Source organism: Argentina silus (genome assembly GCF_951799395.1).
Source record: "Argentina silus genome assembly, chromosome: 12".
Classification (NCBI taxonomy): Eukaryota; Metazoa; Chordata; class Actinopteri; order Argentiniformes; family Argentinidae; genus Argentina; species Argentina silus.
Genome location: NC_139666.1, coordinates 22,128,170 through 22,151,796, shown reverse-complemented (window position 1 = coordinate 22,151,796; position 23,627 = coordinate 22,128,170). Strand labels below are relative to the sequence as shown.

The 23,627-nt window shown below is 42.1% G+C and overlaps 2 protein-coding genes and 1 long non-coding RNA gene across 7 annotated transcripts; 2 read left to right on the top strand and 1 right to left on the bottom strand.

Annotated features, from left to right (window-relative positions):
- The first annotated feature begins 1,617 nt into the window (after positions 1-1,617).
- Positions 1,618-12,007, top strand: LOC310812630 (guanylate-binding protein 1-like). 3 transcript variants are annotated; one of them, XM_083681261.1, is made up of 12 exons: positions 1,618-1,702; positions 1,954-1,995; positions 2,224-2,423; positions 2,522-2,649; positions 3,126-3,235; positions 6,847-7,040; positions 7,254-7,514; positions 8,640-8,920; positions 9,082-9,294; positions 9,524-9,626; positions 10,073-10,266; positions 10,599-12,007. In XM_083681261.1, exons 3-12 carry the CDS (start codon positions 2,228-2,230, stop codon positions 10,848-10,850), a joined length of 1,932 nt encoding a protein of 643 aa, XP_083537387.1. In that variant the 5' UTR covers positions 1,618-1,702; positions 1,954-1,995; positions 2,224-2,227; the 3' UTR covers positions 10,851-12,007. The 3 variants fall into 3 exon arrangements, with proteins under 3 accessions (XP_083537387.1, XP_083537388.1, XP_083537389.1); XM_083681262.1 differs by having other exon boundaries at positions 1,619-1,702; positions 1,951-1,995; XM_083681263.1 differs by having other exon boundaries at positions 1,668-1,686.
- Positions 3,614-6,281, top strand: LOC310812634. Its single transcript, XR_014554524.1, has 2 exons — positions 3,614-3,844; positions 4,786-6,281. It is a non-coding gene; the product is annotated as an uncharacterized lncRNA (long non-coding RNA).
- A 23-nt stretch (positions 12,008-12,030) lies between the features above and the next one.
- LOC310812629 (guanylate-binding protein 1-like) lies at positions 12,031-23,602 on the bottom strand (the record flags this gene model as incomplete). Of its 3 annotated transcripts, XM_083681259.1 has the most annotated exons (12): positions 23,483-23,602; positions 22,992-23,191; positions 19,767-19,894; positions 18,781-18,890; positions 17,724-17,917; positions 16,566-16,808; positions 14,981-15,135; positions 14,625-14,765; positions 14,244-14,456; positions 13,805-13,907; positions 13,175-13,368; positions 12,031-12,165 (listed from the first exon to the last, which is right to left on the bottom strand). In XM_083681259.1, the coding sequence occupies exons 2-12, from the start codon at positions 23,185-23,187 to the stop codon at positions 12,031-12,033; spliced, it is 1,812 nt and encodes a 603-aa protein (XP_083537385.1). In that variant the 5' UTR covers positions 23,188-23,191; positions 23,483-23,602. The 3 variants fall into 3 exon arrangements, with proteins under 3 accessions (XP_083537385.1, XP_083537384.1, XP_083537386.1); XM_083681258.1 differs by having other exon boundaries at positions 14,244-14,765; XM_083681260.1 differs by lacking the exons at positions 18,781-18,890; positions 19,767-19,894; positions 22,992-23,191; positions 23,483-23,602 and adding an exon at positions 18,433-18,687 and having other exon boundaries at positions 14,244-14,765.
- Positions 23,603-23,627: the final 25 nt, after the last annotated feature.

Below are 23,627 nucleotides of genomic sequence, written 5' to 3'. Positions count from 1 at the left end.
AGTAACATAGCATGTGTTATAAGTGTGCAAAGACTGCTACACCCAAATAGGATGTGTGTCCCAATAGTTGGTAATCTTCAGTTTTCTGAAATAGTCACACAATACAGATGACTTGTGATTACTTCTCTTCAATAATGCATAAGCCACATTATGGTTCCTACAATAAAGTCACCACAATGAATGCTTTATATGAAAGTCCATCACTAAGCTATTATACTTGATCATTGGGTCCTTCTCGAAAGGTGGAAACTATCTATGCATTGACCTTTGTATTGAAATACATTGCAGAAAGATTCAAACTCAGGGTGTGGGACAAGGGAAAAAAACAGTGAATTCAGACATAAAGCTCGTTTGAAAATATGCGTGCGAAACACAGCTGGTTACACCCTCACATAAACTGTTTCACTTTCACTTTTACGCCCGCCTACCTCGGGTGTATGTGAATACGGATTTCTTCAAAATAAAAGCACCACGTTAAACTTTTTAAACATTTAGAAATAAACAATGTGGCTCAAGGAACCACAAATTATGTTTAACTTATCTCAGAAAATAAACATTTAATCCTCTCAATGTATTAGGTCTATTTGTATTTTAAAGGGTTTGTAATTCGTCTAATATCCGAATTCCCCCGATAAAAGATTGCATAGGACACATGTAATGGAATGTACAAAGAAGATGTCCAAGGCTAAACTTGATTCTTACTACCACTCTACACAGCAACACTTCTTGAATATGAATTAAGTGAGTTTCAACCATGAGCGGTGTCATACAAAGTGTTGACAGTTTTTTACTGTGACCCACCAGTTCAAAGTGCCCCATCTAGACTGCATAGAGAACACATAATGGGTTGCACACACATAATTACCCATTGCAGACTCATCTTTCACTGTAATTAACTGTACTGACAACCTGTCAATGCCATTGTATATAGTCATTCCATTGTGTACATTACTTACATTGCTGTTTATACTGCTGTTTATATTCTATTTATTTAAAATTTATTGTTGCACTCCTCTGTGGCACTGTCACTGTATGCATGTGACAAATGTATGTGACAAATAAAGAATCTTGAATCTTGAATCGTGTATACAGCTGATGCATTTTGGGATTAAACAATTGGAACTTCACTCACAGTTTTGGACTCTTTATTTGGTAAAATGATTTTATCTTCTAAGAATCTTAGTTTTATCAAATCCATTATGTGTGCCCTATGCAGTCCAGATGGGGCACTTTGAACTGCTGGCCATCGTAAAAAAAAAAAAAAAAAACACTTTATGACACCGCTCATGGTTGAAACTCACTTGATTCATATTATAGAAGTGTTGCAGAGTAGACTGGTACTAAAAATCAAGTTTAGCTTTTAAATATTATGTGTGTACAGTCAATGAAAGTTGAATCTAATCTAATTGTATATGCCCTATGTAAAATGACATGCAATTGCACAAATATGTACATTATTATGATAAAAATAACTTTTTTTGAAATTGTACATACTTCCTGTTACGTAATATTTCCTTATTTGATGATAAATATAATATTGTTATCCCAACACTTTCCAGTGATCGCTTTCCTCGCGCTTTTATTTTGAAGTCGCGAAACCGAAGGTGTAATTGTCGGATCGTGAGCCATCTCAGAAGCAGCAACTGAAACGGCTCCAACCCAAACGAAAGAATCTGTGATATTAAGGTAGTTCTCCGTCTGTGTAAGTACATCTGTAGATCTTTATTGAAACAACTCTGTAAAGGTGCATTGAAAACCATCTAACTTTCTGCTTCATAAATCCTCGGTAATATATGTTTATTTTATCAAACCAGAAGGGGAATCAGATTGAATAATAAACAAGACAGTCGGTACAGATTAAGTTGTACAGTGACATAAACATACGTAAACTATGTCAAGATAGAGCACGTGTAAAAGTTGTGCGGCTCAACCTGTTCTTCATTGTGCCAGTAGCAGAACCGAAAACCCGCTCGTCTGACAGTCTGTGATTTCAAGGTAGGTCGCTGCATGTGTAGGAGGGTATTGGAGCACCTCTGTCATTCTTCGTTTTATATGTTTCTTTTATCAAACCACAATGGTAATACGATTGAATAATAAACAAGTAATTCTGTTTTGATACAGATTAAGTTATTATACTAACTAACCAAATAACTTGATTGTAGTTATCATGCAGTAATCAGATCTGTCCTGTCGTCATGTGTTTGTGGTGATTTTGCTGACCAGGGTAATGGCAGGTTCTACAGTGAGGATGGAGAAACCAGTGTGTCTGATTGAGAACGACCCAGAGGGAAACTTCCGAGTCGTGTCTGACGCTCTGACGATTCTGGAAGGGATCCAGCAGCCTGTTGTGGTTGTGGCGGTGGCCGGGCTGTATCGCACCGGCAAATCCTACCTCATGAACAAACTCGCTTTACAGCAAAAAGGTGAGATTGTCTAAGCAGACATTACTATGTTTTCTATCGTTTTCATTGAATAAATATTATTTTTAGTGAAATTTTCTGTCATGTTTCATTGTGTTCAGGTTTTGCCCTGGGAGCCACTATAGAGTCGGAGACTAAAGGTATCTGGATGTGGTGTGTGCCTCACCCCTCTAAACCTGGACACACTCTGGTGCTGCTGGACACTGAGGGACTGGGGGATGTTATGAAGGTAGGAAAACTGGCATTGGGCATGGGCATATTTGAACATATTTAATTACTTTTGAATATTTAGACATCTTTATTTGACAGGCCTGACACAGTGGGCAAACACAATCTTTTGATGCACATGTGACTGACAGGTGTTGAACCCTAACCCTAACCCTAACCCTGTGTCCTCTTTACACCACAAATGCTAAACCTTACTATAAGCCCATGGAGCACATGCAAGTGTACAGGTCTCAGGCAAGGCTTCTCATCATGTGAGCATCGTCTCCAAACCACCTCTGTTACACATTCCTCGAACCATGTAGAGCATATTGGTGGCATGACCCAGTTGTAATAGGGGAAAATATAAATGTAGTTGTATTATTTTTTATTTTATTATTATTTGGCTCCCTGAGGTAATGCCTAGGCTTTAGCTTAGTGGGCTATGGCAGCTGCCTCTATAGTATCACATTGATTGCTTATTGTTTTTGTATTATTCAGGGAGATGAGAAGAACGACACCTGGATCTTCTGCCTGGCTGTGTTACTGAGTAGCGTCCTGGTGTACAACAGTATGGGGACTATTGACAACAAGGCCTTAGAAAACATAAAGTATCCTTTGGTGTATGTGTGTCAAACTACTAAGTATTTATTTTTTCACTACTCTGAGTGATTAGGCCCGACCTACACCTTGTATTGCCCACAAACCCTCTATCTCTATACCGCAACCTATCAAATCTAATCTACCCATCATGCTCAATTGACCATGACCTCATTGTCACAGGAAGACTGCCAGTCAGCGTTGTGGAAAGCGGATGCTATCTCAGCTTACGCCTGCTTCCATCCATTTCCTTGCTCTCACAGAGACATGGATTTCACCGGAAAACACAACTACTCCAGCAAGCCTCTCTGATGCCTACTCCTTTTCTCATTCCCCTAGACTCTGGTTGAGAGGGAGGCACAGGACTCCTCATCTCATCTAAGTGGTCACATAATGTTCTTCCCCTGTCACACCTGTCCATATCCACCTTTGAATCCAATGCTGTTTCTGTTACCTCACCTGTCAAACTTCACATTGTTGTTATCAATCGTCCCTCAGGCCAGCTTGGCGACTTCTTGGAAGAGGTGGATGTCCTTCTCAGCTTCTACCCTGAAGACGGCACACTGCTCTGACTACTGGGTGACTTCAACATCCACTCAGAGAAGCTTCAATCGTCCGGAGTACTTGACCTTCTCTCCTCCTTCGACCTTACCCTGTCCCACTCTCTTCCGACTCATAAAGCGGGCAATCAGCTCGACCTTGTTTTCACCAGATCCTCCCATACCTCCAACCTTACTGTTAACCCTCTTCCAGTTTCTGATCATCATTTTGTATCCTTCTCCCTTCCCCTCAAATCCACCCCCTCCCAGTCAGACTCTACCCACACTGTTTCCTCTCGTCGCAACCTGCGTACCCTCTCCCTCACCGCTCTCTCTTCCTCTGTCTTATCCTCCCTACCCTCTAAATCCTTCTCACTTCTATCCACTGATGTAGCCTCTTCCACCCTCCTGTCCACTCTTTCCTCATCCTTCGACTCTCTTTGTCCACTGACCTCAAGGCCAGCATGATCCTCTCCACGCGCTCATTGGCTGTCTGAAACCCTGCAAGCTTGTAGAATAGGGCTCCGGGCAGCTGAGAGGAAATGGAGAAAAACCAGCCTCCCTGATGACCTAAATCCTTATCTCTCTCTCCTCAACTACACCACCTCTGCATCAGCTGCTAAAGCTTCTTACTACCATTCCAAAATTCAATCCTCTGCCTCTGACCAAAGGAAACTGTTCTCCACATTTTCCTCACTCCTCAACCCACCTCCTCCCCTTCCTCCCTCCTCACTGTCTGCAGATGACTTTGTCACCTTTGAAAAGAAGGTTGATGACATTAGCAGCTCTTTCTCTTTACCTCTCGCCAACACTGCTACCACTTCTCCCAAACCCACTGCGCTACACTCGGTCTCTGGTTTATCAGCTATTTCCCCCCGCTCCCCTGATGATATTCTAAAACTGGTCACATCCAAGCGGGCAACCACCTGCCTCTCGATCCTATCCCCTCCCCTTTTCTCCAATCCATTTCCAAAACCTCCTTCCATTCCTTACCACCATAATCAATTCCTCTCTATCCACAGGATCTGTCCCAGCTGCCTTTAAGACAGCCAAAGTCAAGCCTCTTCTCAAGAAACCAACTCCATAACTACAGACCCGTATCCCTTCTCTCATTCTTATCTAAAACCCTTAAACGTGCTGTCTCTAACCAATTGTCTCACGATCCTTGACAACCACATATCCTGTGCGGCGACCCATCACAGCGACAGCACACTTCTGAAGATTCTTCCTCTACAACATCAGAAGGATATGTCCCTTCCTCACAAGAGAAGCAGCACAACTCTTGGTCCAGTCATTTGTGATCTCTCGCCATGACTACTGCAACGCACTCTTGGCCAGGCTCCTCACTCGTCTGGTGTTCAGTCTCCCCAAATTCTCCTATGTCACCCCCCTCCTTCGCACCCTTCACTGGCTCCCGGTAGCAGCTCGCATCAGATTCAAAACCCTGGTGCTCGCTTAAAGGGTGGCAAAGGGAACAGCCACTCCCTACTTCCAAACCTCTGCCCAATCACTCCACTCTTCCACCTCGGCTGGCCGCCTGGCACCTCCGCCTCTACGTGGATGCAGCAGTTGTGCTTTTTAGTCATGACTTTTCACTGTCCTGGCACCCTGCTGGTGGAACAAGCTTCCCACTGCTGTCAGGACTGAGTCACTACCTATCTTCCACTGTAGACTGAAGACCCATCTCTTCAGGATATATCTTGACTGTCCCTCCAAAAGACCTCTTCATCCCCTGTAATGATGATTATCCCCTGTTTCCGATATTGAAGATGAAAAGTCAGTGATGTGTAGAAGAAAGTGGATACTCAAATTTAAAGTTGAATACAGACAATTTATTAGTTAAGTCAAATTGGGACAATAAATGACTGTCCAGGAGAACTGGCAGCAGGGAAGTGGCACCCACAAAGAGTTTGCAAACCAGGATACATGGTTCACATCAGTCTATGCAAGTGAGTCTGGCCTGTGTCACCCGGGACTGTGGGGCTGGGGTACCTTGAGTGGTAAAACAACATTCCAAGGGTCTCTCAGGAAAATAAACATTATATCATCCCCACTACCCCCCTGTACAGTTTCTCTACTGTAAATAAAAAAAAATAAAATAAAAAAAAAAGTTAATTCTTCTTCATCTTCTAGCATTGTGACTGCCAATAGCCCCTGGTCCTATCATAGATTAGTTTTTCTTGTGATGACTGATGAATAGATGATTCACTTACTTAGACAAATCTATCTGTTGTAAGTTGCTGTAGATAAAGGCGTCTGCTAAATGTGTAAAATGTAAATGTTTGTGTGTGTGTGAGTCTTAAAGAATAAGTATTAGCTTAATCAATTGATCGATTAACCTTTGTTAGAGTTTTTGCATATGTGTACTAGTGCAGCGTTTCCCAACCGCTGTGCCGCGGCACACTAGTGTGCCGTGAAAGATCGTTGGGTGTGCCGTGAGAAATTATCCAATTTCACTTTTTTTTAAATTAACATTTATTAATTATTATCTGCAAATAAAATGCCATTGTCGAGTGTCTGTGCTGTAATATAGTGACTGGCAGAGTAATGTAATATTCGTCCGGGTGGCAGCAGGCTAATTGCCTCGTTCCTTCTTAGAGACAAGAGAATTAGTGACGCATGCGACAGGTCGTGGTGACAGTGATGGAGAAGTTTTTAAAAAGGAAAAAATGTAAACTCCGAACTGGGCCCTGGACAAGATTCTGACCCAGGTGAAGTAGCAGGCCCTAGTATGAGTGGTGGTAACAAGAAAGCAAAGACGGTGAGCTCGAGGCAATACAGCGAAAGCTATCTTCCAACAGCGCCATGGTGCCAAGCAGCTTAAACGCCATTAGAGAAAACTTCCTATTTTGCAAGGCACTGCCAGAAAAAACAACAGGAGAGGAAATGTATATAATATTGTAATTATATATACTGTATCAGGCTACAGAGTGTCATTTTGTAACATTTTTGGTTGGTGGTGTGCCGCAAGATTCTTCCAATGTAAAAAATGTGCCGTGGCTCAAAAAAGGTTGAAAAACACTGTACTAGTGTATGTTATTCATTTGGAAAGAGGTTTTCCTCCTGAACACCGCCCCCTGCAGCTACGTGACTGAACTGACAGAGCACATCAAGGTGAAGACAAAGGCAAAGGGAGAGGACGCCATGTCCAATGAGTTCATGAAGGTCTTCCCTTCCTTCATTTGGACTGTCAGAGATTTCACTCTGCTTCTACAGCTTGACGGACAGGCCATCACTGCAGATGAGTACCTGGAGAATTCCCTCAAACTGTTGAAAGGTGAGAGGTGGAATCATGACTTGCAGATGATGATAAGCATTTTACATATTGTCCTAAAGAATAAACTTCAGGATTGTGGGACACAACGTCACATCAGTCTCCAACATCGTTTATTAATGAAATAGCAGTGATTTCACTTAGCTTAACTTTCTTGTGAACATTTCACATGTACTATAGTTGAATGTCTATATACTTCATTTACTGATTAAACAGGAGACCCCCAGAAGATTAAGCAATACAAGAAGATTGAGGAATACAACCGCCCTCGGGAGTGCCTACGGAAATTCTTTCAGCTAAGGAAGTGCTTTGTGTTTGAGCGTCCGGCCACTACTGAGGACTTGCAAAGAATGGAGGAGCTGACAGATGCAGACCTGGAACCCAAGTTTGTCCAGCAGTCTAAGGAGTTCTGTGATTACATCTACACCAGAGCTGAGACCAAGACCATGATAGGAGGCCTGAAGGTCACTGGCAGCAGTAAGTAACCTCACCTACTAAGCATCTACAGCCTTTATTTAAGCACTGGTTTACTATTCAACTGTTGATGCAGCCTTTACTAGCCTACTTTTTGTCCTTTCTCTTATGCATAATTATGCAGTGCAAGGATATGTTTTCCTGACACATCTAATTTCCCATGCGTTCACAAATTAGTTTGTATGATTAGGGGCATACACATCACCCATGGCTATTCACCTTGTGTGTAGAGCACAGAATTGTGTTGTGGTATTGTGCATGAAGTTGTTGTTGTAGATCTAAACTAGAGATTGTGTTGGTCTCTAGACCTGTAGCAGGTACAGGGATCTAAATACTGTTGATTAATTACTTGGAATTATTAATTTGGCTATTATTTCAAATTAATACTTAATTACCTGAGTGCACTACAAACAATTTTAAGCAGAGATTCTTAAGTAAAACTCTGGATTTGTTCTTTTACAGAATAATTACTTCAACAGTCAGTCTCATATCAATAATCTGAAGGGTATTTGATGTCTATCTTCGTAAGTTTGTTAATTGTTCATAGAGCCAGCATTTGTCAAAACAAGAGAAACAACACTTATTTATAAAGATGGAATTTTATTACTATTCTAAGAAACACACAGGAATTTGATTGGAAAAATTAATAAAGATGACTTCAATCCTAATTGTTATGGTTTGGAGAAACATTGCAATGCCATAATAGTTCAAGGAGGAAGAAAACGATTGTTGTCAATATTTACGGAATTGATCAGTTTCCAAGGTTTGTTTTAGTTGCTCTTTATGCCTTTAAGTCAGCTCTTTATGCCTTTCTCATGCCAGCAGGAGATTGGGCGTGTTTGAAATGCGCGCTGGTCCCAGCCGCAATCATGATTGGGTGAGGGGAAATCTCACCTCTCATTTAGGACTGGCTGCAGTGAAATGCAGATAGTCCAGAAATAAAGATATAATTCTAAAAATGTTCTCATGGGCATATGTACATCTGCAATTATTGTCAAAGTCTTTGTTTCATATTTTAGGAGAGAATGGTGGTTTGATATTATGAGTGATTTATGACCCGTAGATGGATGATGTTGGTGTATGTACAAGCTGCTGTGTAAGGTCTATCATGTCTTCTGTCTCTGTCAGTGTTGGCGAACCTGGCTGTCATGTACACAAAGGCGATCAGCAGTGACCAGATTCCCTGTCTGGACAGTGCGGTAGAGGCTCTAGCCAAGATCCAGAATTGTACAGCTGTAACCAAAGCACTGGAGCAGTACCAGACAGAGATGGCCAGAAAAGTTACCTTCCCTACGGAGACCCAGAAGGTGCTGTCTGATATGCATGGGGACGTGGAGAAAGAAGCTCTCAAAACCTTCATGAGTCTCAGCTTCAAAGATGAGGAAGAAAGTCACCAGAAGAAGCTCATGGTATTGTATTCTTTATGTGGCCTGCTTTATCAGATAACAGAAAAAAATCCTTTTCTCTCCTTCTCCATTTAAATATATCCCTTTCTCTTATTCTGTTGATCCCTCTGTCTCTCTCTCTCTCAATCTTTTATCTCTCTCTCCAATCCCTCTCTTTTATACAGAGTGATCTGCGGACTGAGTATAATGAGATATGTAAGAAGAACATTGAGGAGTCTCGGAGGGTGTGCAGAGCTGTCATCACACGTGTGTTTGGGCCCCTGGAGAAGGCTGTGGGTCAGGGCTCCTACATGCGCTCAGGAGGCTACAAACACTACCGTGAAAACCTCAAGAAGCTGATCCAACAATTCAAATCTGAGAAAGGCAAAGGATTTATGGTATGCATGTGGAGACATTTAACATTTTCAGTGCATAGTAAAATCACTGTTTTTACAGTTTATTTTTTAAATTCAAAAATAAAAATGCATTTAAATGGAATCATTTTTCACTGAACCACCGGGCTAATAGCATGATTTAGAATTACCCATTTTAATGGAGACAAACTCATATTTGTGAACGTCTATCTAAGTTTCATGTTTGCTCATTCACTTTAATGTGTGTTTTCAGAGTGAGGAGGTATTGAGCGAGTATCTGGATAGGAAGGCTAACGTAGGAGAAACTATCCAGGCAGCAGACGAGTCTCTCAGCAAAGAAGAACAGAAGAGGGAAGGTAAGAGATGGAGAGATGCCTCCTCCCAACGAGGCACCTCAAAAAGTGCCCCTTGACCACAATTAAGACAGCATTAAAGGAGTACTTCACTCAAAGTATGTGGATATAATGTATATATCATTGTTTTGTGTGCCTCATAGATGACAAACTTATATTTACTTCCTGGAACAATGATTTTATGATGCAAATACTTTTCCAGGAAGTAAATATACATTTATCATTTGGATAACTGTGAGGCTGTAATGCAGCATTCATACAGTACATGCAGTAATAAGTCATTATTTATTTGGTTATGAAGAGGTACAACACTTGTTCTACTTATGAAGGTATTTTGGTAATTTTTGTAAATTATTATAATTAAACCCAATTTAAAATCAACCAAAAGCCCTTAATTGACCAACTGCCTCTGTTATGCTTTCTCTCTCTCTCTCTCTCTCTCTCTGCAGTGGAGAAGGTGAAGAGGGAGGCAGCAGAACAGGCTCAGAGAGTGGCAGAGGAACAGATGTTGATCCAGAAACAGCTGATTGAGGACCAGGAGAAATCAAATAAAGAGCATTTGAAACAACTGGCAGAGAAGATACAGGAAGAACGAGAGATCGCCAGGCTGGAGAATCAACAATTGCTGGAGGCCAAACTTGCAGTATGTAGTATCGAGGGAGAGAGAGAATTCTAGTTACAGTATTCTCTGAGAACCAAATTGGCTAGGGTTAATCCATTCAGATTCTTTGGAATCTCCATTTAACTCATCTAGTGCCGAGGGTAAAGAAAGTCGCCCAGTGGTCAACATGCTAGAGTGCCAAGGGTGACTTTATTAATAAAAAATAAATTATTACGATGCTTCGTTTTGTAGCCAATCAAAGTATTGTTACTAGGAAAATACCACATAGAACACTCGACACTCTGGGTGGTGAGTGTTCCGGAATTCTTTGGCAGTTGGTGAGTTAATATGTATTTGTTTTTTATTGATTTCAGGAGCAGAGGGCCCTCATGGACGAGGGCTTTGACAAGAAGGCAAAGGGTATGGAGGATAACATAAATACCATCAAAGATGAGATTAAGGAACAACAGGAGTCCCAACAGCCGACCATCTGCAAATGGATGGATGTCGCAGGCACAGGGGCATTGGCTGTCCCTGTTTATGGCACAATGGTTGGGGGCGGTCTATTAGCCACGTCCAAAGTTATGGAGTATGGACCCAAGGCTTGGAAGTGGATGTTTGGGTAAAATGTGTCTTTCATGTACATTGACATTGTTTGAAAAGACAAAGATGAAAACTTTGTTGAGTGTTTTTCTAGACTGTGCAGCTTTATTACCACAGCTTGTAAATACATTTTCAGTCATACTAACTAATGAAATATACTACCTTAAAGTCACACTTTCTATACCTCATTCAACATTTAAAGTAATCAATGGAGCAAGATTTTTTTGCAGCTGTATTGCAATGAAGAGGCAAATATCTGTCTGTTGATAGTGCCAGGATACATGACATTGTTTGTGTTGGAACCTCATGACTATGTAAACCACATATTCTATATGCACTCCTTATACTGAAGTGTTTGTTAAAACTATTGAACTTTGTGCCATAATTCTCCATCACTGAAGTGTCCACTCCCCTACACATATTTAAAAGCATAATATTGATGATGAGCCCATGCTTACACTTTCTTGTTTGTTTTAAAAATGATCATGTTTTCATCAAGCTCTTGACAGACAGAGAAGGCTTTCTTTCTTTAGAATAAAATGTGTTTGATTAAAATGTCATTTAGCTACTTTCTATGATCACATTTCACAAAATGCATATTTCCCTAAGCACATCTATTTTTTGAGTATTAATAAAGTAAACAATCCCATCAAAACACCATGAATTATCTACATTTTTCAGAGTAACACTAACAGTATCACTTGTTATACCAGCAACAACTGTCCTTTGACTGCAGGGCTATATGGGGGCCTGTCACAGCAGGAATTGAACCACAAGTGTTCAGAACCTTTCCTCAGTGACTTCCTTTGATGATCTAGGACGGGCTCCTCCAGTAGAAGAATTCCATGTTGCACTACAATTTGTTTTCAGGACCCCTGTACTGGAACCTACTGTGTTACAGTACATAAATCATTCATTCTGTAACAAAAATAGTATTCATGACAAAGACAACAAAATCCTAAATGGGAGTGCCAGGTTCATGTTATGAGCCATCAGTACCATATACAACATCGATATACACACACACACAGACCAAAGAATACACCTCTCATAGCCGGTGGCGAGAACTGCTTAGCCATGAAAGAGTGCTACAAAATTTGCCTTATAAAGCCTCGTCCCAAGAACATGTGATATGATGGGAACAGCTGTCTGTCCCCTGCAGACTCTCCTTAAAGTGCTCGTCTGGACTTTCGTAGACTTCATTTATGATATGGTGCAGTTGCTGCCGCGGCTTAGTGGGGGCTGTGACAGCTCCACAATCTGTCTTTGGAGATTGTTTATGTTTGCCTGCATTTCATATGCTCTCTTCTCATTGCACTCCATTAAATCCTTCTGGTTCTGAAACGGAATAATAAAAAACAAATATGTTTGTTATTAAAGCTTTTTTTTCAGGAAAGTTAAAATGTAACTTTTGTTTTTATGTTTTTGGATCATTATTTTGAGGTTGTGTGGTGAATAAAGTGATTTTCTCTTGCATTGTGACTGCTATGGTTGCAGATGTTCATCAGTGAGGCAGTGTTGCTGATACTATCTTCACTCCCTGGAGACTTGTAAGCTCAACCTTCACCCTCAACTATGGTAAATTTGTATAGAAAATAAAGATTCCTAATTCCACAAAGGAAAGGTAGAGAGAGGATTAAGACCAGGATGGCCAGTGGTTGATTTGTGAGAGGAGAGTAGTGAAGATGTTTTAAAGGTTACGAGGAGGGAGCAAAGTTTGGAGAAAACAGGTGACCAGGGCATGGGAAAGCAGGAAATGGTAAACAGAAAAGAGAAGCAGATATAAATTTAACCAGTTGTGAACATTCTAAGTGGACAGGACAAAGAAGCTGAGAGCAGATTATGGAAACCAGATATGCATGGATAGAATAAACAGTGTGATTGGTAGGTGAAGATAAAGCCAACCGTGCCAGGCACCAGAATCACAGTAATAAACACAATGTGCTCATCACCAATATGAAGTAACGCAAGAACTGTCTTTAGAAATGGGAGGGGAAACCAGGACGTGACGAGATGTAGGAGACTAATTATATTGGTGGATATAAGTGATTTGCATATGAGGGAGGTCACTTATATTTGAAAGTATAAAATGGCGGACTGAAATGATAACAGTAACTTCTTTGCAAACTTGTTCACTTTTATTACTTGTGAATAAAGGTCTCTGGATAAACCATCAGCTCTGGTTATTGGCATTGTTTTATCATTGTTGTATTTTTAACATGGTATTCCACCACACAACCACAGAGTATGTCCTCTTGGTGGAATGGTGGACTCTTGGGTTTGGGATGAGGAAGCCAATTTGAACGCAGCTTTAAGTTGCTTTCACTCTCTTTCTCTATCTCCTTACCATCATCATGGCTTCCAGCACTCGTTCATTCTCTTGTTTGGCGATCTGTCGTTCTTCCACCGACTTCTTCATCAGCTGTTTCACATGCTCGTCATATGATTTCTTCAGGTCCTCATTCTGCTGTTGCTGCCACGCATACTGCTGTTGTGCCACATTCTGAGCCTGTTCTGCTGCCCCCCTCTTCACCCTTTCCACTGTAGAGAGAGAGAGAGAGAGGGGGTCAATAAAGGGCTCTCAGGTGATCTCGGAGCAATGAGATAAAAATTCAATTTTGGAAAATAAATACAAATCATTGACGTCTTAATCTTGTTAGAATCATAAAAAAAAAAAAAGTTCTCAAACAATTTATTTTAATGTGGCCTTAAACATGGGTTTGGGGCACTTTTGAGGCACCTCACTCAAAGCTATCCCGATTCTTTCTCACTCTCACTCTCACGCACACGCGCATGCGCACGCACATGCGCACGCACATGCGCACGCACATACAGTTAATGCCCAGCTGTAACCATAAACACTCTAAGTTAATGCCACCATGTTACTTCTATGCAGTATTTAATTTCTATATACACCTTCTATTTTGACGAAATAGGACATTGCCTAGACATAGTGGAATGATACAGGGGACATTACCTTCCCTCATCTGTTCTTCTTTGCTGAGAGACTGGTCTGCTGCCAGGATAGAATCTCCTACGTTAGCCTTCCCATCCAGATACTCCCTCAATACCTCCTCACTCTGAAAACACACAAGCATGTATTTGGGAACACACGCACACAGACACACACACACACACACAGACACACAAACACACACACACACACACACACACACACACACACACACACACAGACCTTAATACACCCAAACATCGCATTTGAGGCCGCTAATGAACTAGTGATCATAGTGAGCACTACAGCTATAGCCTACATTTTGCATTCTATTTTATCAAGCATATGTATGTAAATGAGTGGCCATTGCAAGTAAACAGAACCGCAGCCATTCCTTCCGTTTCAACTCTCAATACAACAGTTTATTTTCTTTAAACGTTTCTCCCCATCTTCTGATGCGTACCATAAATCCTTTGCCTCTCACAGATCTGTACTGCTGGGTCAGCGTCTTGAGGTTTTCACGGTAGTATGTGTAGCCTCCTCGACATGTGTAGGAGCCCTGACTCACAGCATTCTCCAGGGGCCCAAACACACAAGCGATAACAGCTCTGCTCACCCTCCGAGACTCCCCAATGTTCTTCTTACATATCTGGTCATACATAGTCTGCAGCTGACTCTGTAGAAGAAAGAGGGGGTGGAGAGAGAGATGAAGATAGGGAGAGAGAGACAGAGGGAGAAAGAGTGCAAGAAAGAGAGATGGGCAGCTATACATATATAGAGAGCGGTAGCAAGAGAAAACAGTTTGCCTGTGATTTGTTAATTGCCAAATAAAATAGTACAATACATTGAGCTCCTTCTGGTGACTCTGATTCTCGTCCTTGAAGCTGAGACTCATGAAGGTCTTGATAGCTTCTTTCTCCGCGGCTCCATGGATATCATACAGCACATTCTGCGTCTCCGTAGGGAAGGTAGCTTGTCTGACCATCTACATTTACATTTAACATTTAAGCAATTTAGCAGACGCCTTTATCCAAAGCGACTTACAATAAGTACAGTACATATGACTAAGTAAGTGAATCAAGCATACAACAGCCATCGTAATTACTTAACCTACGATAAGAACAAGTTACAGTACTTTTTATTCCAAGTTCTGGTAATGTAGGGGGTGCAGAGGTCTGAGGAGGAAGAGCTCAGGTGTACCCTCAAGAGGTGGGTCTCTGTCTGGTAGTGCTTCACTGCTTTGGTTACAGCAGTACGATTCTGGGTCTTGGCTAGAGCCTCCACCGCACTGTCCAGACAGGGAATCTGACCACTGCTGATCGCCTCGGTGTACATGACAGCCAGGTTCGCCAACACTGACAGAGACAGAAGACATGGTAGACCTTACACAATGATATATATTCAACAGTGAAGGCTGGTGGAGGTAGATGCTCATTGAAATGCATGAAATGGAATGAGGAATGGTATCGGGTGTTTGATACCATTCCTCATTCCATTCCATGTATTACAATGAGCCTGTCCTCTGATATCTATGTACATCCACCAGCCTCCTCTGTTATCCAACTACTGGTCTATAGACCAATACAATCTCTATTCTAGACCTGCAGATGATCCCATGACTGGAAACCTTCCAACTCAAACAGCTTCATTCACAATACAATGTGCCCCATTACAGAAGAGGCTATAAGTGCAGTGCATGCCCCTTATCATGCAAACTTTGTGATGTAGGAAATTGGATGCATGTTGAATAAGCTCACTGACTGGCTCCTGCTCATGAATACTGTTAATATTCATTAGCCTACCCCGTCCATGTTGGCGGACAATGATTCCCATTGAGAATGCCCACATGTGTATCTTGTCAATTATTAAAGGTATTACTGTGGTTGAAGTCTAGGGTAACCACTCTGTACTTTGGAGATGAGATTCAAGAAATAAAGTCTTGCAACGCCACAATATTGGTTGAGTAATTATTATCACTTGCAAGTGAGAGACAAACACAGAACAGTAACCCAGTAAAGGTCTGAGCAGTAATTCTGCGCATGTCTAAAGACGCAGCTTCAGAGCTCCCATCTTATAAGGGAAGAAAACAATAAAAGGTCCAACATAGTTCATCAACTGGTCTTGTGGTTAGAACACCAAGTACCACATACGGGGCGAGACGGAGCGGTGTCTGAGAAACCGATCGCAAACCGTTTTCTTCGGAAGTCGGAAGTTTACGCTTATGTACCCCACCTCTGCACACACACTTAACTCGCCTTCCTGTTTAGCTTTTGCAGGATACATCTGGCCCTGATCTACCCACCACCAAGACAAAGAATCAGCTATAATTCAGTAATACGGTGACACACAGTAATTCTTATAGTGTTATCTATGGTAACCACAACAGCTATGGGCCTTCAAAATGTCCATTAACACACATAAGCAGTATAAACCATGTAAAAGCAATCAAAACATGCTGGCAATATTCTTCTAAACAGTTCTATCAATGTATTTTCTAGAACATTAGGCATTAACTTTATTTGGTTCTTTACCTTGAAATGAGTCTATGGACAAGGACAGACATCAATCAACACTTTGGTAGTCGGAAGTTTACGCTTATGCACCCCACCTCTGCACACTTAGCTCGCCTTCCTGTTTAGCTTTTGCAGGATACATCTGGCCCTGATCTACCCACCACCAAGACAAAGAATCAGCTATATAAACCATGTAAAAGCAATCAAAACATGCTGCCAATATTCTTCTAAACAGTTCTATCAATGTATTTTGATAGATGCAGGTTACTCACTGCTGCCAGTGACCATCAGGCCTCCTATCATGGTCTTGATCTGAGCACTGGTGAAGATGTAATCACAGAACTCCTTGGCCTGCTCGACAAAACTGGGATCCAGGTCTGCATCCATCAGCTCCTCCATCCTTTTCATCTTCTTTGTGTTGGCTGGACGCTCGAACACGAAGCACTTCCTTACCGGGAAGAATTTCCTCAGACACAGCCGAGGGTGGTTGTGTTGCTCAATCTTTGGTGATGTTCCTTTTGAAATCAGCAAGTTAAAGAAATAGTTCACCCAAAAGTTACATATTTGGTTCCTTACCCTGAAAGAAGTCTCTGGACAAGAACAGACTTCAATCCACACGTTCTGTTTACTGTTTATTGCTGTCACTAACCGCTAACAGTTAGCATTTTTAACCAAAACAACAGTGGAAGTCAATAGTACCTAAAATAGCATGTTTAAAATGCCATACCTCAATCATCCCAGATTCTATGAATAGACTCTATGACTCCATTTAAATGATTTAAGATGATTCAGGCATGACATTTCAAACATGCTAATTTAGGTACCATTGGTTTTTGGTAAAAACCTGCAAACTGTTAGTGGTCAGCGCCCCAAATGAACAAGACCAAAGTGCGGATTGAAATCTGTCCTTGTCCATAGACTCCTACTAAGGTAAGTAACCAAATATGTGATTTTGTAATTTGGGTAAGCAATAGAGAAAAGAGCGATGTTTAGTAAATGTTAAATGTCCTACAAGAAAGTTAAGCTGACAATGAAATAACTGCTATTTTATTCATGTAAAATGTTTGAGATTGATCGAACAACACAGTTTAATGATTACTTCAGGTTGTTGTAATCCTGACATTACCATTCACCCTTTTTGCTGTATCATGTTTTAGCTGCTGATCATGAACAAATTAGAGTGCTGAGACACTAACAGGAAGCTTTGGAGTTTTGAACAGGGGTCAGTCTCCCTAAAGTATGGCCCCTAGCCGCAAAGCTGAGAGAATTACAATTGTAAAATCAATCCAGGTCAATCTTCTGTGCGAATGAAATTTGTTAAATTAAGAACTTTGCTGATCTAGAAGAGGAGTGGGCTGGGTTTTCCAATTAGATATAGAACTACTTTCACCCCTGTCTGCAAGTCATGATCAAACCTCTCTCATTCTGACCTTTCTCCAGTTGGAGCGAACGCTCCAGGTACTCATCTGCCGTGATGGGCTGTCCGTCAATCTCTAGATCCAGGTAGAAATCTCTGACGGTCCAGATGAAGGAAGGGAAGATCTTCATGAACTCATTGGACTTGGCCTCCTCTCCCTTGGCCTTAGTCTTCACCTTGATGTGCTCTGTCAGTTCAGTCACATAGCTGTAGGGGGCGCTGTTCAGGATTTAAACTGTTCCCAAATGACATAAAGCTAACAGACACTGTACATGTACACACACACTAGAGGTAGCATTCACTAGGGCTGTCTCAAAACATTTGCGTCCTATGGATATTTCATACAATTAATGCATCAATTGTTTTATGAAATTGCTTAAAGAGATGCTATTACTGTCGTAAATTCTCTATATATCAAATTCTGGCTTAAGTGTTGATTACATGGTTCATATAATGTTTTATCAATTTCTTATCTTGTTTCGCAGTCCTCAGTTTAAGGCCAACAAACCTTTGCAAAATAGGCTTTTGCTCAAGGTAGTGTGGAGGTGTGCCCCTCTCTGTCCAATCAGGTAATTTCTTGACACATTTTTTGTTTTTTTATCACAGGGACCAGTTTTTGCTTATGAGTGCTAATTTTAGAACGAGTGGCTGGAAATATACCAACATCCTGTCACATCACTGTAATTGTGCATGCCCGAGCACACACACACTCCAAAGGATACTTAAGGGGGTGCTGTTCAGGAGGAAAACTATTTCCAAATGAACGACATACACTAGTACACATACACAAACACGAGGGATATCAAATGTTAATCGATCAGTTGATACAGCAAGTACCGCCTTGGGTTGTATGTAGCCTCTGTATATTTTGTTAGACACATTATTTAATCCATCAGTTGATACATTTTCTGAAAAGTACTGATGGTTGACTAATGAAATTGTTTAATCATGCTTGCCTTAACACATACACACACATACACAACTAGACACACACACACAGACACAGACACACACACACACACACACACACAGACACAGACACACACACACACACACACACCAAAGGATACTTTATGTTTTCCAAGGCCTTGTTATCAATAGTCCCCATACTGTTGTACACAAGGACGCTACTCAGTAACACAGCTAGGCAGAAGATCCAGGTGTCGTTCTTTTCATCTCCCTGAAACACACACCAATGTGTTTGGGAAGTAATTATATATACTGTACTGTATTTTTTTTTTGGTAATTCATTTATGAAATGGATCAAATGGCGTATAAGGTATGTGCTCAATCACACTACTACCAAATACTGTGGTGAGCTTACATATTTATTCAAATCATGTTCCGCTATATTTACATCTGATAGTTGTTTTGCATTAAGATATGATGTGATCACCTCAGGTAGTTTTTAGGTGCATGTCTCGCCTCTATCGTTATTTAGATCCCCAATGTATTTACTACAGTTAAAACAGAACGTGGCATGTTATCTGGAAACTAAAACGGACACATTTTACAGTACAGTTGGACAAGTATTTCTGAGTTGATTTTGGATTATGGCGATTCTGAAGAGTAATTGTAATAATAACATTTACTCATTGAGAAAATCGTATTGCGAAAATACGATCAATTCACGTAAAAACTGTCTTTGGTGGGGTACCAATCTAATACTAGACAACTAACAGTATAACATGTACTTATAGTGGAGCATCGCTTTAACGTTTTATAACTGCCTGTTAATTGTTTAAAAGGATCTAAAAACAAATACTCAATATTGTTTAACAAGTTATGAATGATCTATAAACACTTTATAAAGGGCATCTAATGTTAAGTGTTACGTATATTGGGTAGGCACTGTGTTGTTGCAACTACTGTAATGGTGTGTTGTGTATTTGCACTGTTCAGCAGTTGTGTAGGTTGCATTGCTTGAGTTGTTCAGTGTAGATACATAAACCTATTGTGTGAACACACATGTTGCTATTGGGTGGTTTTGAGATTGCCTTGGTTGTGTTTCTGAAGGATGTATATGGTGTATATTGCAGTGTGCTGACCCTACTACCTTCATAACATCCCCCAGTTCTTCAGTGTCCAGCAGCACCAGAGTGTGTCCACGTTTAGAGGGGTGAGGCACACACCACATCCAGATACCTTTAGTTTTAGACTGTATGGTGCTTCCCAGGGCAAAACCTAAATAGAGACAAATAAGTCTTAAAGAAAATCTAGAAAACATTTCTTTAAAAACAATTGGCCGACAATGTCTAGACATTAGCAGCTCCTTCCCTCTAGCTCTCACCAACAATGCTACCTCTCCTCCCAAACCCGCTGTGCAACTCCCAGTCCCTGGTTTATCAGATTTCTCCCCCCTCTCCCCTGAGGATGTTCTAAAGCTGGTCACATCCAAGTGGGCAACCACCTGCCCCCTCGATCCTATCCCCTCCCCTTTCTCCAATCCCTCTGCAAAGACCTCCTTCCGTTCCTTACCACCTTAATAAATTCCTCTCTATCCACAGGATCTGTCCCAGCTGCCTTCAAGACAGCCAGAGTCAAGCCTCTTCTAAAGAAACCAACTCTTGACCCGTCTGCTGTCCATAACTACAGACCGGTATCCCTTCTCTCCTTCTTATCTAAAACCTTTGAACGTGCTGTCTCTAACCAACTGTCTAACTACCTCCTTCAAAACAACTTCCTTGACCCTCACCAATCCGGCTTTAAAGCTGGGCACTACTGAAACTGCTCTCCTCGCTGTCACGGAGGCTCTCCACTCCGCTCAAGCTTCCTCGCTCTCCTCTGTTCTCATTCTTCTGGACCTGTCTGCTGCATTTGACACAGTAAACCACCCTCTCAGAATTGGGCATCTCTGGCTCTGCACTCTACTGGTTTGCATCCTACCTGGCCGATCGCTCCTACCAGGTGACGTGGAGAGGATCGCTGTCCTCTCCACGACCCCTCACCACTGGTGTGCCCCAGGGCTCTGTCCTTGGGCCTTTACTGTTCTCTCTCTATATCAAATCTCTCGGCTATGTAATTTCTTCACATGGTTTCTCCTACCACACCTACGCAGATGACACTCAACTTTTTCTCTCAAGATTCAAGATTCTTTATTTGTCACGTGCATACAAGTATACAGTGAAATGCAAAAGTGACTCCTTCCCCCCTTCTGACTCACAGGTGGCAACACGTGTCTCGGCATGTCTTGCAGACATCTCTGCTTGGATGTCAGCCCACCACCTAAAGCTCAACCTTGACAAGACTGAGCTGCTCTTCCTCCCAGGGAAAGCCTGCCCTCTCCAAGACTTCTCCATCACAGTAGAAAACTCTACTGTGACCTCCTCCCATACAGGCAAGAACCTTGGAGTGATCCTTGACAACCGCCTATCCTGTGTGGCGAACATCACAGCGACAGCACGCTCCTGTAGATTCTTCCTCTACAACATCAAAAGGATACGTCCATTCCTCACCAGAGAAGCAGCACAACTTTTGGTCCAAGCACTTGAAATCTCTCGCCTTGACTACTGCAATGCACTCTTGGCCGGACTCCCCGCCTCCTCCATCAGGCCTCTGCAGCTCATCCAGAACGCTGCTGCTCCTCTGGTGGTGCCGCACCTCCCCAAATTCTCCCATGTCACGCCCCTCCTCCGCACCCTCCACTGGCTCCCGGTAGCAGCTTGCATCAAATTCAAGACCCTGGTGCTTGCTTACCGGGCGGCAAAGGTAACAGCCCCTCCCTACTTGCAAGCAATGGTTAGCCACCAAACCCCTGCAAGATCACTCCGCTCGTCCACCTCGGCTGCCTGCCTGCCTGCCTCTTCAGGCTACATCTTAACTGCATACTCATCCTGAGCACAGGGTCCCCCCAGGGCTGCGTCCTTAGCCCCCTCCTCTACTCCCTGTACACCCATGACTGTGTGGCTAAATCCAGCAACAACTCCATCATCAAGTTTGTGGACGACACAGTTGTGGTGGGGCTGATCTCAGATAACAATGAGGAAGCCTATCTGGACGAGGTGGCGGACCTGTCACTCTGGTGTCAGGAGAATAGCCTCATCCTGAATGTCTCCAAGACAAAGGAGCTGATTGTGGACTTCAGGAGAGCACAACATCCAAGGATCTACATGCCGCTGGACATCGGTGGGACTGCTGTGGACAGGGTGAGCAGTTTTAAATACCTGGGAGTTCACACCACAGAAGACCTGACCTGGACTACCCACATCAGTACACTGGTGGGAAAGGCAAGGCAACGCCTGTTCCATCTCAGGCAGCTGAGGAAATTCAAAGTCTCCCGGAGAATCCTTCAGTCCTTCTACTCTGGAGCTGTAGAGAGCATCCTGGCTGGCAACATCACCGTCTGGTACGGTAACAGCACGGCCCAGGACAGGCGAGCTCTGCAAAGGGTGGTACGCCTGGCAGAAAAGACCATGGGAGCTCCAACCCCCCCTCTCCATGTCCTGTACACCAGGAGGTGTAGGACCAGAGCCTACAGGATAATGAAGGACCCTCACCACCCGAAAAATGGACTGTTCCAGCTGCCGCGGTCAGGCAAACGCCTTCCCTGTCATGCAGCAAGAACAGAGAGACTAAGACTGAGTTTCTTCCCCCATGCCATCAGGATCATCAACGATGACCCCACCAGTGCCCCCCTCAAGTCACTCACACACTCATTGACATCATAACACATATGCACACACATAATCATCCATTGCAGACTCATCCTCCACTGTAATTATCTGTACTGTCAACCTGTCATTGGCATTGTATATTGCCATTCCATTGCGTACATTGCTTCACCACTGTTTATACTGCTTATACTGTTTATATTTTTTAGTACTTCTATTTTATTTTATTCTATTTTAAAACTTATTGTTGCACTACTCTGTGGCACTATCACTTTTGCATTTCACTGTATTCTTGTATGCACGTGACAAATAAAGAATCTTGAATCTTGAACTGTCCCTCCTAAAGACCGCTTCACCCTCACTACCCCCCCTATACTAAGCCTAAACCCGAGACCTCTTCTCCCCTGCTACCCCCCTGTACAAGTTCTCTCCTGCTAATAAAATATATTTAAAAAAAATAAAATAATAATAAAACAATTGTTTTAGCCTACTGGCATTACGACTGCCAATGGCCCCTGGTGTGAGCATTGATTACTTTGTCTTATGATGACTGTTGGATAGATGATTCACTTACTTAAACAAATGTATTGTTGTACGTCGCTTTGGATAAAGGCGTCTGCTAAATGCCATAAATGTAAAAAAAAAAAAATTGTCTAGTTAGACAATCTCACCTTTTTGCTTTAAAGCGAGTTTGTTCATGAGGTAGGATTTGCCGGTGCGATACATCCCGACTACCGCCACAACCACAACAGGCTGCTGGATCCGCTTCAGAATCGTCACAGAGTCAGACACGACTCTGAGGTTTCCCTCTGGGTCGTTCTCAATCAGACACACTGGTTCCTCCATCTTCACTGTAGAAGCTGCCATTACCCTGGCCAGCAAAATCACCACGAACACATGACTACAGGACAGATCTGATTACTGATAACTACAATTAATTTAGTTAGTATACAAATACATGTCATGACCAGTAGTTACTTCAATAGAGGTTCTAAACCCAATTACTATGTTACGTTGACTTCATAATCTGTAATAATTCACACAAATGTACAGTGCTTACATACATTTTGATTCTCCTTCTCGACATAAAGCTACTATTTAGTCAAATCAGAATGTTCCAATAGAGGTACGAATGTAGTCGATTACACATGCAGAGACCTACCTTGAGATCAGATTATTTCAGTAAGAAGGTTGAATAAAATGGAGCTGTTGATTTAAGCATCTCTAACTGAGAGCAAAGACAAAGCAAAAGGAAAGAGAAATACTGGAAAGTACCTTTCTTGTCCCGGAAAGTACAGACAAATGAT